We start from the raw sequence: 19248 nt of genomic DNA, 5'->3' as shown, positions 1-19248 counted from the left end.
TAGTGAATCAAATAGAATTAAGTTTAAGAGCCACTATGACTCCTGGATAATGCGGCTAGAACTTTAGTGTGCTTCATTTTTATTACAGCTAAGAATATACCAATATCATCGACTTACACATTTCGTCTTAGCCAGTTGAGGTATCACTGCCTCATCAGTGAAGCGTATTTATTTCAGATTGATGCACAATCTGCTGTCTGGCCCACTACGGGAATACAGATAACACTTATCTATAAAATACGTGTCCCGCACGCGCAGTATGTCGCCCTGCCGTCGTCAAGGGCTAATCGGTTGCGACAGCGCCTTCAGTGAGGAAGTGTGGTCGTCTTCCGTCACAACATAAGAGGGCTTCGCCGTCAATCTCCAGCCACAATGAACAGTAAGTACTAACCATGAGAATGAAACTTCAACAACGGATTGCTTTTGGGCCTTCTGCGAGACGTAATAGAAAACACGCAGTTTACTTTAAGAGTAATACGAAAAACTTCAGAATATGTTTTCAGTAAGGTTACGATGGCGTGAAGTTCTAACAACAACGACGTTGTACTATTGTACATAAAAATAACATTTTTTCCATCTGATTTTTCGTTAAACTTGTGTAATTGATGTTCTGATTTCATTTCCTTTTTTTTTTGTTTCATGCCATTGTGTCAAGAAAACTGTAAACGAGTTTCAATGTGAAGATTAATGTTTATGTCAAATGTCAAGCAATGTTGTAATAGAATTGAAATGTAACAAATGTTGAGACTGTTGTAAAACGTTTAAAATTGTAACTGTGCGTCTGGTCCATACGTAGGCAGTGTGTTAGGATATGTAGAATGCAAAACCTCGGGTGAATACCCTGTCTGTCAGTGAGCGGTAAAAGGTGGATGGCAGGCGAGCGCGGGGAAATGCACGCGGGCGCTGCACGGCACAACGGGCTCAGCAGTAGTAGTTGGAGTTTGGCATTGGTTTGAGCAACACCTTCTGGAGCGAGGAGGCTCTCCTGGAAGACGTAGTTTCACTGAGCCTCGGGTATGCTGTTCCAACGCCCACACAGCATGGCAAAATTCCATAGGCACTAAATGAAAAGTATTGTGACGCTAAGAAGAATTAAAGTGCCGATCGGTCAAGAGCCATAGCTATGGTTGTATGTGTGCTCTGTGCCTCGTCATCTCGCCGCCCGCCAACCGCCGCATCGATAGAAGCAGGTTGAAACTTGTAGTACTATATTCGTATGGACCATATAGTGAACTGTTCAATAATAACCTAAATTTTACCAGAACTTTTCCCTCATTTAATTATCCTCACAACTAACTTAGACAGAGTCCTTTCCAAGTGTTGTGCAATCCGAGTGCCCCGAAATGAAAAATTAAATTTTGTGTTAATAATAATTACTTGCAGACCTAGCTATGTTAGAATGGTGTTTAAAGAACTGTTTTGTTAATGAACCAGTAAATGAACAACGAAGGTCTAACGAAGTTGAAAGATAACTTTAATATTGATATAGTAATGAAGTTTAATTATTTCGAGACAGATATATAGGTATTTAAATGAGAAGTAAATAAGATGAAAAGAGTAGTAACTCATATACTGGAATTCTTGAACGCATGATAATTTCAGCAATCAATTTTTTTAATATAGTGATCATAACAGTTTCAGGTCCGCCCCCCCCCCCCCCCTCTTTTCATTCATTTGAATTCTGAAGTGTTCTAAATTGGTTTGACCAGCAAAAGTTAAAGTCAATATATAAGTCAAAATTTATCAGTGTTTTATCTTTATCAAAATTGACGTTTTTGTGTGTGGCTCGAAAGTGCTATTTCTAGGGTAACCTATGCCCGATTTTAATCAGATTAATAGACAGTACGAAGTTTTGTAGTATACATTATAGTGTAGTGTTATGTATTCATGGTTTTTCCATATCAGTACTGAACGTGAAACTATCAGTTCAATAGATTTTCTGGTTATAAAATTCTGCTATATTATGCAGTGTTACTACTCGTTGTTTTGCATGAATATCTACCAACTTGTACAGGGAAGAAACTCAGTTAATGCCTAATTATGCTGGCGACCGTATTATTATTAAATTGGTAGCATCTTCAGTGTTGCTTTGGTCCATCCTGACGTGTAGTTGCATTTTGAACTTACTTGACGGATCATTGTTATTACAGAGTGGGTGTAAGTCTGATTTGCCACCATTCAGGTACACACGGTCAATACCTATACGAAAATCCTGTCTCGTAAGGTGAACCCCGCTCACTTAGTACAGGCTTTAATGAGTATTGTGTGCCCTACGCGCACGTTACAAAGTGTGTCCAAAACAATGGATTAGCGATACTAAGTCCTGATATATTTATGCAGTATTTTAAATGGGAAATCTGGATACAACTAGTTCGAAAATCAGCTGAGCTCGTTCTATAAAATCATTTAAATAGACCTCTAATCTGATTAAACACTACGTGAATTAAGAATTTTTTCAAGTTCCTTTAACTTTATTCGGGTAACTTTGGAAATATCATAATTTTTTTTTCATGCAATAAAATTAAAGTGTGTTAAAATAAATATTTTTATAACAAACATATTTTCGTTCCTCGTTCATCCGTTAGCTGTTGAAATACGTTTTTCAGATTGTGTCCATGAGGATAATCAAAATTTTCTCACCAGCCATGAGGAAGGACTCTCGTCCACGAGAACGAAGGACCTCCACAAATTAATATTGCGTGAAGTCGATGAATTATTTGTGATGCTGTATAGATAACAGAAAACACACTAATGAACTACTACCACGCTTTGTAACTCTGTTGTGAAATAATAGCCGTTACATATTGACATATTTCAATTTTTTCTCATGGCTTGCAAATCTGTTATTTAATCTTGCTACAATTTATGAGGAAGCTAACATATTCCACGTATATCGAATAAAGTGCAGTACAGTTCTAAGGCAATGAACCCGAAGATGCTAAAAGGTGTTGGGAAGATATTTCGATAATAAAGAACATATATCGGAGAACGATACATATCAAAAGAATATGATATCATGACTTTGTCGGCTGTTACTTGTTCTGAGTTTATACGTTTCCCATCTGTCGTCCCGTTGGTGTTGCATACGTGGTTTATATGGTTACAAATTTCCATTTATGGATGAAATTTGGAGCAACATTGAGCTATACATAGTACTGAAGCAGACCACAATTGATTTCAAAGCAGCAGGTGAGGTGGCTTGACTTTGCATTGGAAGAAAAATGCATGATGAACGAAGAAATGGTGAAACAAGAAGCAGACCATCGCAAATAAAAAGGGTGTTCTTCGCTAAAAGTATATCTTGAAAACCAAACATGGGCTTCAAGTTCAGAAAGCAATTTCTTTTAGTGAAAAATATAGACCTTAACAATTAATTTAGAAAACTGGATTTAAATGTTACTCTGAGATGAAGAAAATGATGACGAAAATAATTAATTTTTCCTAAATGTAATTAAAAATTAGTTGGGTTTTAACCAGTTAATGAAATAAGTTATAATTTTAAGCAGGTATTTCCCAGTATTACAATTGCAAGTGGCAAACAAAATAATGGATTAGAGCAATGAGCTGGAAGTATAATTTTATCTGGGAATCATATAGTAAACAAAACATCCATCAAGAGCACATGAGAAACATGGCATTGGTTCGTCCCATAATAACATAGTGATGATAGTGTTGATATTAAAACTGGAAGAGAAAATGGGTACGGAGTTCCCAGAACTCAAAATTTTCTTACCAGCCCTAGAGGAAGCACTCAGATCCTTAAACAGAGTAATCAGTGAAGCAACGTTTGTTAATGAAATTTACCTTAATCATCTTCGTTATGCTTGTGGCATAATATTGATTGCTGTTTGTGTAGGTAAGCAGCTGTAATGAATGACAGAATGTAATAGGACTGCAATGTTTTTCGCTATCAGTTTTCTGATTACTTTGATACAGGCTCCCAGGAATATTGCCCTCTTGCATAAAACTCTTTATCTCAGAGCAGTACTTGCACTCAACATCCTTAGTAGAAAGCGAAGTCATTGCACACAAATGACCTTGAAATAAGCTAACGCCTTTTTAGGTTGCCTACATGTCAAGCGCAATTACGTCATCACTGATTCGGAATACGTGGTATTAAGATGGCGGATGGAGGGATATTTAAAAAATTCTGCATGGTGTCAGGGAGGAAGTTTTTAAAAAAGTAAACATTTTAGAAATCCAAGATGGTGAAACTAGCTCAGTTATGCTATGAGCACTCCATTCCTGGTCTTCCGGCCTTATTGTTCCCTCTTGGTTCTTGTAAATATTGTATATCACGTCTTTGTCTGTCACTCACACCTGTTCGTTCTTGTCTTGCAAACGTCCCCATCTGCTGACTCAGGGATCGAGACGTGGCTACACGATCCGTTACAGCCATGCAGATAAGATGCCTGTCATCTCGACTGCTAGTGACACGAGGCCGTTGGGATCCAGCGTGGCGTTCCGTATTCGGGAGGGGTTGCCAAGGAGGAGGTGAACATGAGAAAAAGACTGAATAATCAATGGAGGAATAACTTTCTACGAGTCGGGGCATGAACGTCGTAATGAAGCTATAAAATCTGAAAGGCGAAATGTAAAGGCGCGATGTAGATACGGCAGTGAGGTGAAATTGAAAGAAAACAAGGATTTCTGGTCACATGAAAAAAAAAATGGTTCAAATGGCTCTGAGCACTATGGGACTTAACATCTCAGGTCATCAGTCCCCTAGAACTTAGAACTACTTAAACCTAACTAACCTAAGGACATCACGTACATCCATGCCGTAGCGGTCGCGCGGTTCGAGACTGGAGCGCCTAGAAACGCTCAGCCACCGCGGCCGGCTCTGGTGACATGAGTATAGGGTGATATGAAAAGCAGCATAAAATGGTGTAGGATTCCTTATGAATAGGAAGGTAGGACAAAGAGTGTGTTATTGTGAGCAGTTCAGTGACAGGGTTGCTCTTACCAGAATCGCCACCACATAAATATCGACAACGATAGTTCAGGTATATATGACGACGTCACAAGCTGAAGAAGAAGAGATAAAGGAAGTGTATGAGGATATTCAACAGGTAATGTAATACGTAAAGGGAGATGAAAATGATGGGGGACAGGAATGCAGTTGTAGTAGTAGGAGCAGAAGGAAAGGTTTGATGGGAGACAGGAATGCAGTTGTAGTGGTAGGAGCAGAAGGAAAGGTTACAGGAGAATATGGGGTTGGGACAAGGAATGAGAGAGGAGGAAGACTAATTGAGTTCTGTAATAAATTTCAGCTAGTAACAGCCAATACTCCGTTCAAGAATCACAAGAGGAAGAGGTATACTTGGAAAAGGCTGGGTGGTAAGGGAAGATTTCAATTAGATTTCGTATTTACAGAACTAAACATTACGTGGCAGACTTCATGTAACGATAAATGACATTGGGGAACTCTGGAACATAATCAGTTATTTCCGAACAATAACAGTACTTCCATATTTATCCAATTTTAGACTCAAACGCAGACTTTTCTCACTGTCCAACTATTTAAATCATGCAATGAAATCAGACTTACTTGGCGGCAGAGTGTAAGTGTAATAATGAACTCTGTAATGAAATTTGTTTTATAAAGATTAGTTCACTGTGTCACTTCACGTTAGATTATATTAACAAACTGATCTTGACTAACACGGTCTATTCACTGCAGCCATAATCTTTTGATAGACGTTTCATGTCACAACTACCATTCCGACTATCATTTTGTGTACAGATTGCTCAATAGTTTTCAAAATTCACATTGATTTATACGTTCTAAGTGTTGCACAAGAAAAGTTGCGCTGGCTGTATTGACAACGGCAGTTCAGCCGAAACGGAGAAATAACTTCTCTGTACAAATTGTTACATAATTAATGTTAAATAGGTAAACACTTCCTAATGTTCTGCAGAATACTGACGTTCGTGGAGCCACCATCATGGTAGGTTACCATCGCAAATACATATTTTACCGGAGTCAAGGCTGTTTCTAATGAATTTTTAATGTATTTATTTTGCTTTCCTAGACACTTTCTCGAGAACGATATGAGTTTCTACATTTACTATTTGATTATTTGCTGATTCATAATGTTAATAAATTTTATATTGTATGCTTATCAGTCGCCCCACCACCTCCCTGTCACTTCGGTGGTAGCTAAGCACGGTTGTAAATGGGGGCGAACAGTAATTAAAATATCAGACCGTTTTAACTGTCATTATAAGAGTCTGGCTTGAGCTTGGTTAGGTTAGTGTCCATCTTCGTCGAGTTGTGGTGCTGTGTGGCACAACATATTTTGGTGTTGATTATATTTTACGGTTTTAAATTCTGTGAGGAAGAATGAGCCTTCGTTAGTCCTTGCACTTTTAGTTGCGGAGTTCTTGTGCATCTGTTCTTCGTTGGTGTCTCCCACCCTTTCGTGCGAGTGGTACTTCTTGACAAGATCCGTCTACTTGTCGGACTGTTACGTTGCAGTTCTTTGGCCACCCACGTTCAGGTTTAATGTGGCTAGGCAACTGTGCCAGCATATCTCTGGATATCGAGACTACAAAGACATTCGACAGATGCACTCAGGGGCTTGTTGTTCGCGGCTAACGTGGAAGTGCAGCAGCGTTGTGTGGTACAGGCTCTCAGGGTGAGGTCGACCTACGAATGAGGATGAGAAGACATGGTGGAATGGAGTGCCTCGTGTAGCACTCAGTTTGTGTGTGGGAGTTGTGGCTTCGACCGTGAGTGGCAGACCTGAGTCGTGCGGATTGTTACCTTGTCTGCCATTTTTCAGTGTGGCGGGTGCAGTACGACGCCCTTACGGATGTTGTAGCGTACCCGGCATTGAATACAGTATATCTGCCTGTCATTTCTTCGCTGGCATGTACCAAAAGCAATGACCGAATCGATGCTGTAGACTCACGTGCAACGAATGCAACATGTCGAGTTGCAGGTTTCTTGCTGCTGTGTATGGAATAAGGCGCCCATGTACATACTACACCTGTCACGTTCCTGTTATTGTGGAACTTAAAGGGACAGCATCAGACTGGCACGATGCTCAGCTGAAACTGTAAGAGGTCAACCATAGTGTGAGCAATGTTGTTTTGTGGCGCATTGTGGATCGTACAATGTGATTTTTTTCTGATGTGTTTGATGTCATGTTTGTCCAGTTCAAACGTCTCGCTGTTTCATTAACGTTAAATATTTACTGTGCTGATAACGCTGTGGCTGTCAATCAGATGGTTCCACATGAGTAACGCTATCCATCTCAGGTTGGCGTTCGATTCTGCAAGGTCTAGTGTAGCAGTTGCCAAGACTGTGTGAAGACTTTGATGTGTGTTAAGCTAATTGATATACATCTCATGTATGTTCTTTTATGCAGAGTGTCGTGTTGGATATTTATTGTGTAGAATATCTTGTCTGGTTGTAAATACACTCCTGGAAATGGAAAAAAGAACACATTGACACCGGTGTGTCAGACCCACCATACTTGCTCCGGACACTGCGAGAGGGCTGTACAAGCAATGATCACACGCACGGCACAGCGGACACACCAGGAACCGCGGTGTTGGCCGTCGAATGGCGCTAGCTGCGCAGCATTTGTGCACCGCCGCCGTCAGTGTCAGCCAGTTTGCCGTGGCATACGGAGCTCCATCGCAGTCTTTAACACTGGTAGCATGCCGCGACAGCGTGGACGTGAACCGTATGTGCAGTTGACGGACTTTGAGCGAGGGCGTATAGTGGGCATGCGGGAGGCCGGGTGGACGTACCGCCGAATTGCTCAACACGTGGGGCGTGAGGTCTCCACAGTACATCGATGTTGTCGCCAGTGGTCGGCGGAAGGTGCACGTGCCCGTCGACCTGGGACCGGACCGCAGCGACGCACGGATGCACGCCAAGACCGTAGGATCCTACGCAGTGCCGTGGGGGACCGCACCACCACTTCCCAGCAAATTAGGGACACTGTTGCTCCTGGGGTATCGGCGAGGACCATTCGCAACCGTCTCCATGAAGCTGGGTTACGGTCCCGCACACCGGTAGGCCGTCTTCCGCTCACGCCCCAACATCGTGCAGCCCGCCTCCAGTGGTGTCGCGACAGGCGTGAATGGACGGACGAATGGAGACGTGTCGTCTTCAGCGATGAGAGTCGCTTCTGCCTTGGTGCCAATGATGGTCGTATGCGTGTTTGGCGCCGTGCAGGTGAGCGCCACAATCAGGACTGCATACGACCGAGGCACACAGGGCCAACACCCGGCATCATGGTGTGGGGAGCGATCTCCTACACTGGCCGTACACCACTGGTGATCGTCGGGGGGACACTGAATAGTGCACGGTACATCCAAACCGTCATCGAACCCATCGTTCTATCATTCCTAGACCGGCAAGGGAACTTGCTGTTCCAACAGGACAATGCACGTCCGCATGTATCCCGTGCCACCCAACGTGCTCTAGAAGGTGTAAGTCAACTACCCTGGCCAGCAAGATCTCCGGATCTGTCCCCCATTGAGCATGTTTGGGACTGGATGAAGCGTCGTCTCACGCGGTCTGCACGTCGAGCACGAACGCTGGTCCAACTGAGGCGCCAGGTGGAAATGGCATGGCAAGCCGTTCCACAGGACTACATCCAGCATCTCTACGATCGTCTCCATGGGAGAATAGCAGCCTGCATTGCTGCGAAAGGTACTAGTGCCGACATTGTGCATGCTCTGTTGCCTGTGTCTATGTGCCTGTGGTTCTGTCAGTGTGATCATGTGATGTATATGACCCCAGGAATGTGTCAATAAAGTTTCCCCTTCCTGGGACAATGAATTCACGGTGTTCTTATTTCAATTTCCAGGAGTGTATATCACCACTCGATCCTGTACGGTTTAACGCACCAGTTGCACTTAAGTTAATCTAACCGATGTACGTGACTTATATATATTTTAATTAAGTAATGTTTTCATGTGAACTTTACTTAACGAATTTGGTGATTTATTGTAAATGCTAGTCATGATTCAGAAGAAGGAAGTATAACCGGTTGCCTAGTTGCACTAATTGAAGATTTGCATGACAGTCTTTGGTTTCACATCGATCCTTTGCGTACAGTATCGTGATCTTTGCTGAATCAATGTGCTTAAATAGTATGGGCATCTGATTTTCGTTGTACTTTCTGTATAATGTGCATGGGACTTCGCAGACACACCCACTTTGCTATCACTTCCATGGTCAAATATTCATTTTGTGCTAGTTAAATTTCATTAATTATATTTCATCTTGACACTGTATTGTTAACTTTTCTTGTCTTATGACCGATTGTGATAAAGTGTACTTTGAGATCAAACTATGAAATTTTTCTTAGAATTATGTTTAATGTCTAGATTTGGTCTTTCATTAATGACTGATGAAATCATATTTGGCTATTAGAACCACTACCACCATTAACTCCCCACTCCCACGCTCCCTGCCATGTCACCGTGGCTGGGCAAATGTTCTAGGTTACGGGCAGCCACGCACGGCATGTCAAACTTTACGCGTGCAGCGTATGTGGGCCACGTGCGAGAAAAATTCCGGCCTGTCGATCGGCTTTGCTCGGTCCTTCTGGGAAGCACCCAAAAACATGGCGATGTTTCACTTAGCATTTTCCATTCAGCACAACTCTCTGAGTAATGTAGACTCGTAGTGTCAGCGTTCTTTACGTTTCGCTATTTGTTCGTGGCTGATGCACGTGCGCAGGTCCAGTGTGGCTGTTTGCATAAAAAGAGGCAGTTTAGCAATATATCGACACAATCCCTAAAACTGAATGGGAACGACAGACGAACAAGGATGAAAATTCTCAATTCGCGAAAGTTACGGGTACAGTTTATTTGCTATGAAACTACTTTACAGTACCATACAAAAGGAATTTAAATATTAAGATGACAATGAAACAGCAAAAAACTGCAACGACTGACAGATCGGTTTCTCTTCTCTGTACATCAAAAAGCACTTTATGCTAAATTTTCAGGCATGGAACACTTGAAGAAATTAGTGGTACAAACAGTAAAATTATTTAAGTCACACACAGTATTCCATTGTGAGCTGCAACAGTTGGCAGAGAAAATGAGTGAAAAGTATGTACATCTCGTACATTACTGCAAATTACGTCGGTTCAAGCAAGGAGCATGCCTCGAACCATTTTTGGATTTAAAATTCGCTATTGTTAAATTTATGAAGGAAAAAGGAGTGCAGGAACGAAAATTGGAACATCCGGAATGCACTGGAGATTTCGCATTTTTAGTGGACTTGAATGTACAAAGCGCACAGACATTATAAGGTAACTTCTTTCTGATTTAATGGGGATGCATTAAAAAAGAGAATCGCGTTGCAGAAGGGACGCATTCTGAGAAAGACAGTCCAGTTCCCTAAGCTCACTGACGTTAAAGAAAGCGTGAGGTCTGAAGAATTCAATGAGGCCTTGCAAGAATTGCAAGGATAGTTTTGTAAAGGTTTTGAGGACAGTGCCAGTCTCACAGCTGTTTTCAATACCGTTTCCCGCTTCAATCGAAAGCGCGTCTGTGCATGTGCCGATGTAGCGTATTGACCTGCGTGCTAATTCCAGTTTTAATGAGGAATATTTTTACGTTACAACTGTCCAGGACCTGCGCATCGATTTCCTCAGGTATATTTTTCTCCATAATGAGGTTACAAAAGTGTCACAACATATCCATCGGTACATTAGTGTAACAGAAATATTTTCGACCATGAAAGTAAAGAAGTCAACATCACGTGGCAGCCATATGTAAATATGTACCAACTAAAATTATATTCCGTCATCAGCGTGCCAAAAATGATTAATTAATACTGAAAACATGTTTTGTTGGTAATCTGTGGTATTGAGAAATATGGAATATAAAACCATGTAGTATACAGCGCAACTGCACTGCCAGTTAAATATGGCGCATTTATTATTTTCCCCTCTTCCCCCTCCAAGCGCTGAGACAGAGAGGCGTGGAGGTGATGGAAATGTGAAGTGAGGCCGACCGTCTTGTCACTCGGGCCACAGCCTGGGCCGCCGGCGGAAATCTCGGCGACCCCTGTTCTGGAGTATCTTATCGTTGTGACAAATATGAGTCGTTATCTCCCGAGCTGTGTGGAGCGGTAACACATGACTAGGAATCTCAGAAACATTATGCACTGCGAATAATCACGGTATACGTTGTAAAAGGCGAGGTTTGGAACCTTTTCCCCCTCATTAAGCCTTTAGTGCACTTACAAATTTCAGTACATTTATTATAAAACCACAAATTTACTTGGAACTTTTTTGCGTCAAGAAGCTTTTAATGTACTGACATATTTCAGTATATTTATTGTACATTCGCAAATTTACAATCATCAACCAAAATTTCTGTTACACACACACAAAAACGCACGCACGCACACACACACACACACACACACACACACACACACACACACATACACTCACAGGGCGATGTTATGTATGACATCTACATCTACATGACTACTCTACAATTCACATTTAAGTGCTTGTCAGAGGGTTCTTCGAACCACAATCATACTATCTCTCTACCATTCCACTCCCGAGCAGCGCGCGGGAATAACGAACACCTAAACCTTTCTGTTCGAGCTCTGATTTCTCTTATTTTATTTTGATGATCATTCCTACCAATGTAGGTTGGGCTCAACACAATATTTTCGCATTCGGAAGAGAAAGTTGGTGACTGAAATTTCGTAAATAGATCTCGCCGCGACGAAAAACGTCTTTACTTTAATGACTCCCATCCCAACTCGCGTATCATATCTGACACACTCTCTCCCCTATTACGTGATAATACAAAACGAGCTGCCCTTTCTTGCACCGTTTCGATGTCCTCCGTCAATCCCACCTAGTAAGGATCCCACACCGCGCAGCAATATTCTAACAGAGGACGAACGAGTGTAGTGTAAGCTGTCTCTTTAGTGGACTTGTTGCATCTTCTAAGTGCCCTGCCAATGAAACGCAACCTTTGTCTCGCCTTCCCCACAATATTATCTATGTGGTCTTTCCAACTGTAGTTGTTCGTAATTTTAACACCCAAGTACTTAGTTGAATTGACAGCCTTGTGAATTGTACTATTTATCGAGTAATCGAATTCCAACGGATTTGTTTTGTAACTCATGTGAATCACCTCACACTTTTCGTTATTTAGCGTCACCTGCCACCTGCTGCACCATACAGCAATCTTTTCTAAATCGCTTTGCAACTGATACTGGTCTTAGGATGACCTTACTAGACGGTAAATTACATCATCATCTGCGAACAACCTAAGAGAACTGCTCAGATTGTCACCCAGGTCATTTATATAGATCAGGAACAGCAGAGGTCCCAGGACGATTCCCTGGGGAACACCTGATATCACTTCAGTTTTACTCGATGATTTGCCGTCTATTACTACGAACTGCGACCTTCCTGACAGGAAATCACGAATCCAGTCGCACATCAAAGTAGACTGAAAAAATATAGTTACAACATGTTAAATAGTGACCTACTCTCCGTACGAAAGTGAATATAGTAGGTTATGCACTTCAAAGTATTTCAGGTATTGCGGCATAGTTATGGAAGTAGGAACAGGGAGTCCCATACTAACCAGATATTGTTGTAGACGATTTGTAGTATCTTACCTGTTTCGTTAGCAAAATAAACGAGGTTTTTGTCGTTTTCATTATTTTAGTCGCTTGCCACCAAGCTATTGAGAGATAACGCTGTTTTACTTGAGTAGCATTAAGAAATTTCATACCTTGTTTGCTATGCAAATTTCAGCTGCACTATATATGTAACTATTAGGGTGCGCACGCCTTAGATGTAGTTGCGATTTCTTTTAGATTCCTTGGTTCTCTGGTATCTCCTGGTGCTGGTATTGGTGCACAGCTCCTTTGCCTCCAAGATACTGGTCATCGCACCATCGCCTGCCATAAGTCACCAGAAACCGTTTCATACGCTAACTCAGGCTTTACTTCAACGAGGCCACGGGGTAACTTTTCTTACTCCGAATCCTCTAAAGGTAAGTCTGCACAGAAATTCCTTTTAAGAAAGCTGCATTGTAAGCTACTGTAATGATATACTGAGGGGCATCTCGTTCGCCCTGCGAATTCTGTTGAGTAACATGTTACGTACGATGAAACGGGGGTGCAAGCAAGATAAAAAAAAATGGTTCAAATGGCTCTGAGCACTATGGGACTTAACGTCTGTGGTCATCAGTCCCCTAGAACTTAGAACTACTTAAACCTAACTAACCTAAGGACATCACACACATCCATGCCCGAGGCAGGATTCGAACCTGCGACCGTAGTGGTCACGCGGTTCCAGGCTGAAGAGCCTACAACCGCTCGGCCACAGCGGCCGGCTCGCAGGCTTCGCAAACAGTAATTATTATAGTAGCAAATGAAGATATTCTTCAGGGCGTAGTGATCTCTCTCACAATTTTGTCTTCATTGTAGGTTATCAGACTATTTTTAACATCAGTTAACTCGAAAAAATAAAATTTGCGATAGTTTTATCTCTGCGATATAAAATGTAGTCCACATTTTTTTTTCTTTCGTTAACTACATATTCAGTTCAACACACTGCCAGCATTCCTTTTCTTCAAACTTTCATCAATGAATCCGAAAAAGTAGTACAAAACCAGCAGCTGGACGACTTTCAGGCATTGTTATGTTCGGCAGGCAAGGCTAGTTAGCGAGGGGTAGTGGATGAACTATACCGTCAGTCAAGTCATTTTCTCGCTTCACACTGAAACCGATAAAATTATGAAAATGGGTTTCGTATGAAGTAAGTGTCTACACATATAAGCTCAACATTTTCTCATTAACCACTGGACCGATTTAACGAGACTAGGTACATATAACATTTATTTTCTGGAAAAAAATCGCTGCGGGGGTACGAACCACCCACCCATCAAAGGGGTTGGGTGGGGATGAAAAACCAGAGTAGCCCACGATGAGTGAATATCTTTGCTTGAGTTATCCATCGTTTGACAGAGACCATCAACAAACATTACGCGTAATTTAGAACGTTTACGAAACTATTTCTCTCCTACGACATCCAAAAAATGATTAAAGGAAAAAAAATTATCGCTTACTACGTTTCTGCTGTTCATATTGTAAAACTGACGCATAAATCGCTACGTTTTTATGTAATACTTCTCTACTACTAACTGTGGTAGTGACACATTTTTTCGGAGAGTATTCACCTATACCACCGAATTTACCAGAAAAATTACATCTTGTGTGACACTTGTTTCAGTAGCCCTAATCGATATAGCAAAGACCTCAAACTGAATGGCTGGACGGGATTTGAACCACCCGACTTGCTTGCATTGCGGCCGCATCACGCTGCAGTACCCATTATAAAGTCGTAGGAGGAGATGAACAAACGAGGGGGTGGGGGGAGGGGGGGAGGAGGGAGGAGAAAATGCACAGAGAAAGGCGAGGGGATGAGAGAGAGAAGCAGGATGAGATGGTAGGGAAGGGGTGGCAGGGTCGGAGAACAGAGAGAGGGGGCGGTGGCGGTGGACATAGAGGAAGAGAAGGAAGAGATGGACGGCCTGGGTTTCAGCTCACCGCTCTCCTGCCCCTTTGTCAGTTTTCGTGACCTGGAGCTGCTGCTTCTCAGTCAAGTGGCGCTGACCCTCAAGGAAAAAGCCACACTGAGCACTCAACTACCGTTGTGGATACTTTAAAACTGTAGTGTATTAAGATACACAATGTGATCAAAATTATCCGAACAGCCCAAAAAACATACGTTTTTCATATTAGGTGCATCAGCGAACTCAGTAGATATTAGACATCGTGAGAGAGCAGACTGGGGCACTCCGCGGAACTCACGAACTTCGAATGTCACTTGTGTCATACGTCTGTACGCGACATTTCCACACTCCTAAACATCCATAGGTCCACTGTTTCCGATGTGGTAGTGAAGTGGAAACGTGAAGGGACACGTAGGGCACAAAAGCGTACAGGCCGACCCCGTCTGTTGACTGACAGAGACAACCGACTGTTGAACAGGGTCGTAATGTCTAACAGGCAGGCATCTATCCAGACCATCACACAGGATTTCCATACTGCATCAGGATACACTGCAAGTACTATGAGAGGCTGCTCATAAGCCACACATCACGCCGGTTAATGCCAAACGACGCCTAGCTTGGTGTAAGGAGCGTAAACATTGGACGACTGAACAGTGGAAAAACGTTGTGTGGAGTGACGAATCACGGTACACAATGTGATGATCCGATGGCAGGGTGTGAGTATGGTGAATGGCCGGTGAACGTCATCTGCCAGTGTGTGTAGTGACAACAGTAAAATTCGGAGGCGGTGGTGTTATGCTGTGGCAATGTTTCCCATCAAGGGGGCTTGCACCCATTGTTGTTTTACGTGTTACTATCACGGCACAGACCAACGTTGGTGTTTTAAGCATCTTCTTACTTCCCACTCTTGATGAGTAATTTTGGGATGGCGATTGCATCTTTCAACATGATAGAGCACCTGTTCATAATGCAAGGCCTGTGGCGGAGTGGTTATCCCTGTAATGGACTGACCTGAATGCTTTGGGATGTTTTGGAACGCCGCCTTCGTGCCAGGCCTTACTGATCGTCATCGATACCTCTCCTCAGTGCAGCATTCCGTGGAGAATGAGCTGCCATTCCACAAGAAACCTTCCAGCACCTGATTGGACGTATGCCTGCGAGAGTGGAAGCTGTCATAAACACTAAGAGGGGGCCAACACCAAATTGAATTCCAGCATTACCGATATAGGGGGCCACGAACTTGTAAGTCATTTTCAGCCCGGTGTGCGGATACTTTTGATCACACTGTGTACAATGTGAGTTAACAGCATAACATTCTAAATTACATTACCTAAAAGACAATGGCAATTATCAATGGGTAAGGGGCAGGACGCTACCAGGGTAGTTAAATAAAAAAATATTAACGTTCTGCGTTCTAGATTAAACAGTGTACAAAAATAGAAACTGAAATCATAGGCTTATGTTCTTTGCAGCTTGCTCACGAGAATCTAACGGAAATTGACCTGTCTCCGGCTTACGAAGTTTCCAAGGAGGTTAATTTTGTAGACTGGGCTTACATGTCACCTGTGGAAACACTGAACCTGATTTTGGACCTATGTTATGACGTGGTTCGAGTGCAACTGAGTCAGCCAGCGGTACAGGATTTTATCGGGTAAGTCTTTTCCAAACATTTTGAGCTAAAACATCTTTTTCTTGGTAGAATCACTTTCAAGATCTCGTGCAAAAACTGAGTGCTATTATCTTCTCTATAAAAACGATCTCCGCTGTCTGTGATACTGGAACGAGAAGACCTGTTTGCTTACTTTCACTCTATTATATGTAATAACGTTATATTTTGTAGCAACTCATGGAGCGCACCAAGAATATTTCTAGCCCAGGAAAGGGCAGTCGAGTTGATCTGTGATGGCAATTGTCAGACTTCGTGAAGGTTGTTGAAGGGTCTCCAGTTTCCAACTATGCTATCCCTGTACGCATATTCCATAATTCGGGTTGTCGCTCACTCACTCAGAAACAAATCCGAAACACTAGGCTGGAAAACGATATGCACTAGTATAGTCCCTGCTTAAGCACTGTACAGAACGATATCTTCTATATAGCAGGTTTCATTTTCAATAGGCTTCCAGCAGTTTGAAGATAAAAATCTCTATACATTCCTTGTATTCTGTACATTACTCGGACAAAGTAACATAGAGCTTTTTCCGTAACATGTTTTTTATTCTTATATTCCTTCTCAGTTTTTCGCGTTTTATCACTTATTTAATGCCTTTATACGAAAATTTTCTAAGAGGCATTCTATAGACTTCCGTGTTAGCTGAAGAGCCAACACCGTGTTACGAGTGGAGGCCGAAATGCACGCGTTTTAGCTCACGCAGGCTGGCGTGAGGAGGGAAGAACTATACTGACGTGAGGTCTCGAACATGACAAGGAATGAGAATTCAGAAAACGGACGTAATTAGTTTGATACTTAACTTTAATCCATTAATGATGAACGTCGCTCTTGACGGTACATTATTCACAGTATTATCTGTTCAGAATACATTCTTGAAGTAATTACAGTAACTGAATATGGCGCCTTGCTAGGTCGTAGCAAATGACGTAGCTGAAGGCTATGCTAAACTGTCGTCTCTGCAAATGAGAGCGTATGTAGACAGTGAACCAACGGTAGCAAAGTCGGGTGTACAACTGGCGCGAGTGCTAGGGAGTCTCTCTAGACTGGACCTGCCGTGTGGCGGTGCTCGGTCTGCAATCACTAACACTGGCGACACGCGGGTCCGACGTATACTAACGGACCGCGGCCGATTTAAAGGCTACCACCTAGCAAGTGTGGTGTCTGGCGGTGACACCACATAGACTATATACAAACTCCTTCCATGAACAAGTAGTTTACCATCAAGTGGTCCCTCAGAAACCGTTGAATAAATAAATAAAACCGAAAGCAAATTACGGATGAAAATTATGTGAAGACAAACTGAAGAAACTGCAAAAAGGTGGGAATTTAAGGAGATGGGACGTGGATAAACTGAAAGAACCAGAGGTTGTAGAGAGTTTCAGGGAGAGCATAAGGGAACAATTGACAGGAATGGGGGAAAGAAATACAGTAGAAGAAGAATGGGTAGCTCTGAGGGATGAAGTAGTGAAGGCAGCAGAGGATCAAGTAGGTAAAAAAACGAGAGCTAATAGAAATCCTTGGGTAACAGAAGAAATATTGAATTTGATTGATGAAAGGAGAAAATATAAAAATGCAGTAAATGAAGCAGGCAAAAAGGAATACAAACGTCTCAAATTGAGATCGACAGGAAGTGCAAAATGGCTAGGCAGGGATGGCTGGAGGACAAATGTAAGGATGTAGAGGCTTGTCTCACTAGGGGTAAGATAGATACTGCCTACAGGAAAATTAAAGAGACCTTTGGAGAGAAGAGAACCACTTGTATGAATATCAAGAGCTCAGATGGCAACCCAGTTCTAAGCAGAGAAGGGAACGCAGAAAGGTGGAAGGAGTATATAGAGGGTTTATACAAGGGCAATGTACTTGAGGAAAATATTATGGAAATGGAAGAGGATGTAGATGAAGATGAAATGGGAGATAAGATCGTGAAGAGTTTGACAGAGCACTGAAAGACCTGAGTCGAAACAAGGCCCCGGGAGTAGACAACATTCCATTAGAACTACTGACGGCCTTGGGAGAGCCAGTCCTGACAAAACTCTACCAACTGGTGAGCAAGATGTATGAGACAGGCGAAATACCCACAGACTTCAAGAAGAATATAATAATTCCAATCCCAAAGAAAGCAGGTGTTGACAGATGTGAACATTACCGAACTGGATTCCGTAGAAATGTTGGAACACGTGAGGCGATACTAACCTTACGACTTATCTTAGAAGAAAGATTAAGAAAAGGCAAACCTACGTTTCTAGCATTTGTAGACTTAGAGAAAGCTTTTGACAACGTTAACTGGAATACTCTCTTTCAAATTCTGAAGGTGGCAGGGGTAAAATACAGGGAGCGAAAGGCTATTTACAATTTGTTCAGAAACCAGATAGCAGCTATAAGAGTCGAGGGGCATGAAAGGGAAGCAGTGGTTGGGAAAGGAGTGAGACAGGGTTGTAGCCTCTGCCCGATTTTATTCAATCTGTATATTGAGCAAGCAGTAAAGGAACCAAAAGAAAAATTCGGAGTAGGTATTAAAATTCATGGAGAAGAAGTAAAAACTTTGAGGTTCGCCGATGACATTGTAATTCTGTCAGAGACAGCAAAGGACTTGGAAGAGCAGTTGAACGGAATGGACAGTGTCTTGAAAGGAGGATATAAGATGAACATCAACAAAAGCAAAACGAGGATAATGGAATGTAGTGAAATTAAATCGGGTGATGCTGAGGGGATTAGATTAGGAAATGAGACACTTAAAGTAGTAAAGGAGTTTTTCTATTTAGGGAGTAAAATAACTGATGATGGTCGAAGTAGAGAGGATATAAAATGTAGACTGGCAATGGCAAGGAAATCGTTTCTGAAGAAGAGAAATTTGTTGACATCGAGTATAGATTTAAGTGTCAGGAAGTCGTTTCTGAAAGTATTTGTATGGAGTGTAGCCATGTATGGAAGTGAAACACGGACGATAACCAGTTTGGACAAGAAGAGAATAGAAGCTTTCGAAATGTGGTGCTACAGAAGAATGCTGAAGATAAGGTGGGTAGACCACGTAACTAATG

General features: G+C 42.2%; 1 protein-coding gene across 1 annotated transcript in view; it reads left to right on the top strand.

Annotated features, from left to right (window-relative positions):
• The first annotated feature begins 264 nt into the window (after positions 1 to 264).
• LOC126235676 (UDP-glucosyltransferase 2-like) overlaps positions 265 to 19248 on the top strand; it is a 97228-nt gene continuing 78244 nt past the window's right edge. The window contains exons 1-3 of the mRNA XM_049944404.1: positions 265 to 379; positions 12839 to 13017; positions 16014 to 16192. Of these exons, the coding sequence (XP_049800361.1) occupies positions 373 to 379; positions 12839 to 13017; positions 16014 to 16192 (365 nt within the window). The 5' untranslated portion in view covers positions 265 to 372. The remainder of the gene's footprint in view (positions 380 to 12838; positions 13018 to 16013; positions 16193 to 19248) is intronic.

The sequence above is a fragment of the Schistocerca nitens genome, chromosome 2 (genome assembly GCF_023898315.1).
Source record: "Schistocerca nitens isolate TAMUIC-IGC-003100 chromosome 2, iqSchNite1.1, whole genome shotgun sequence".
Classification (NCBI taxonomy): domain Eukaryota; kingdom Metazoa; phylum Arthropoda; class Insecta; order Orthoptera; family Acrididae; genus Schistocerca; species Schistocerca nitens.
The sequence above is the reverse complement of the archived record's forward strand: the minus strand, read 5'-3'. Positions and strand labels throughout refer to the sequence as shown.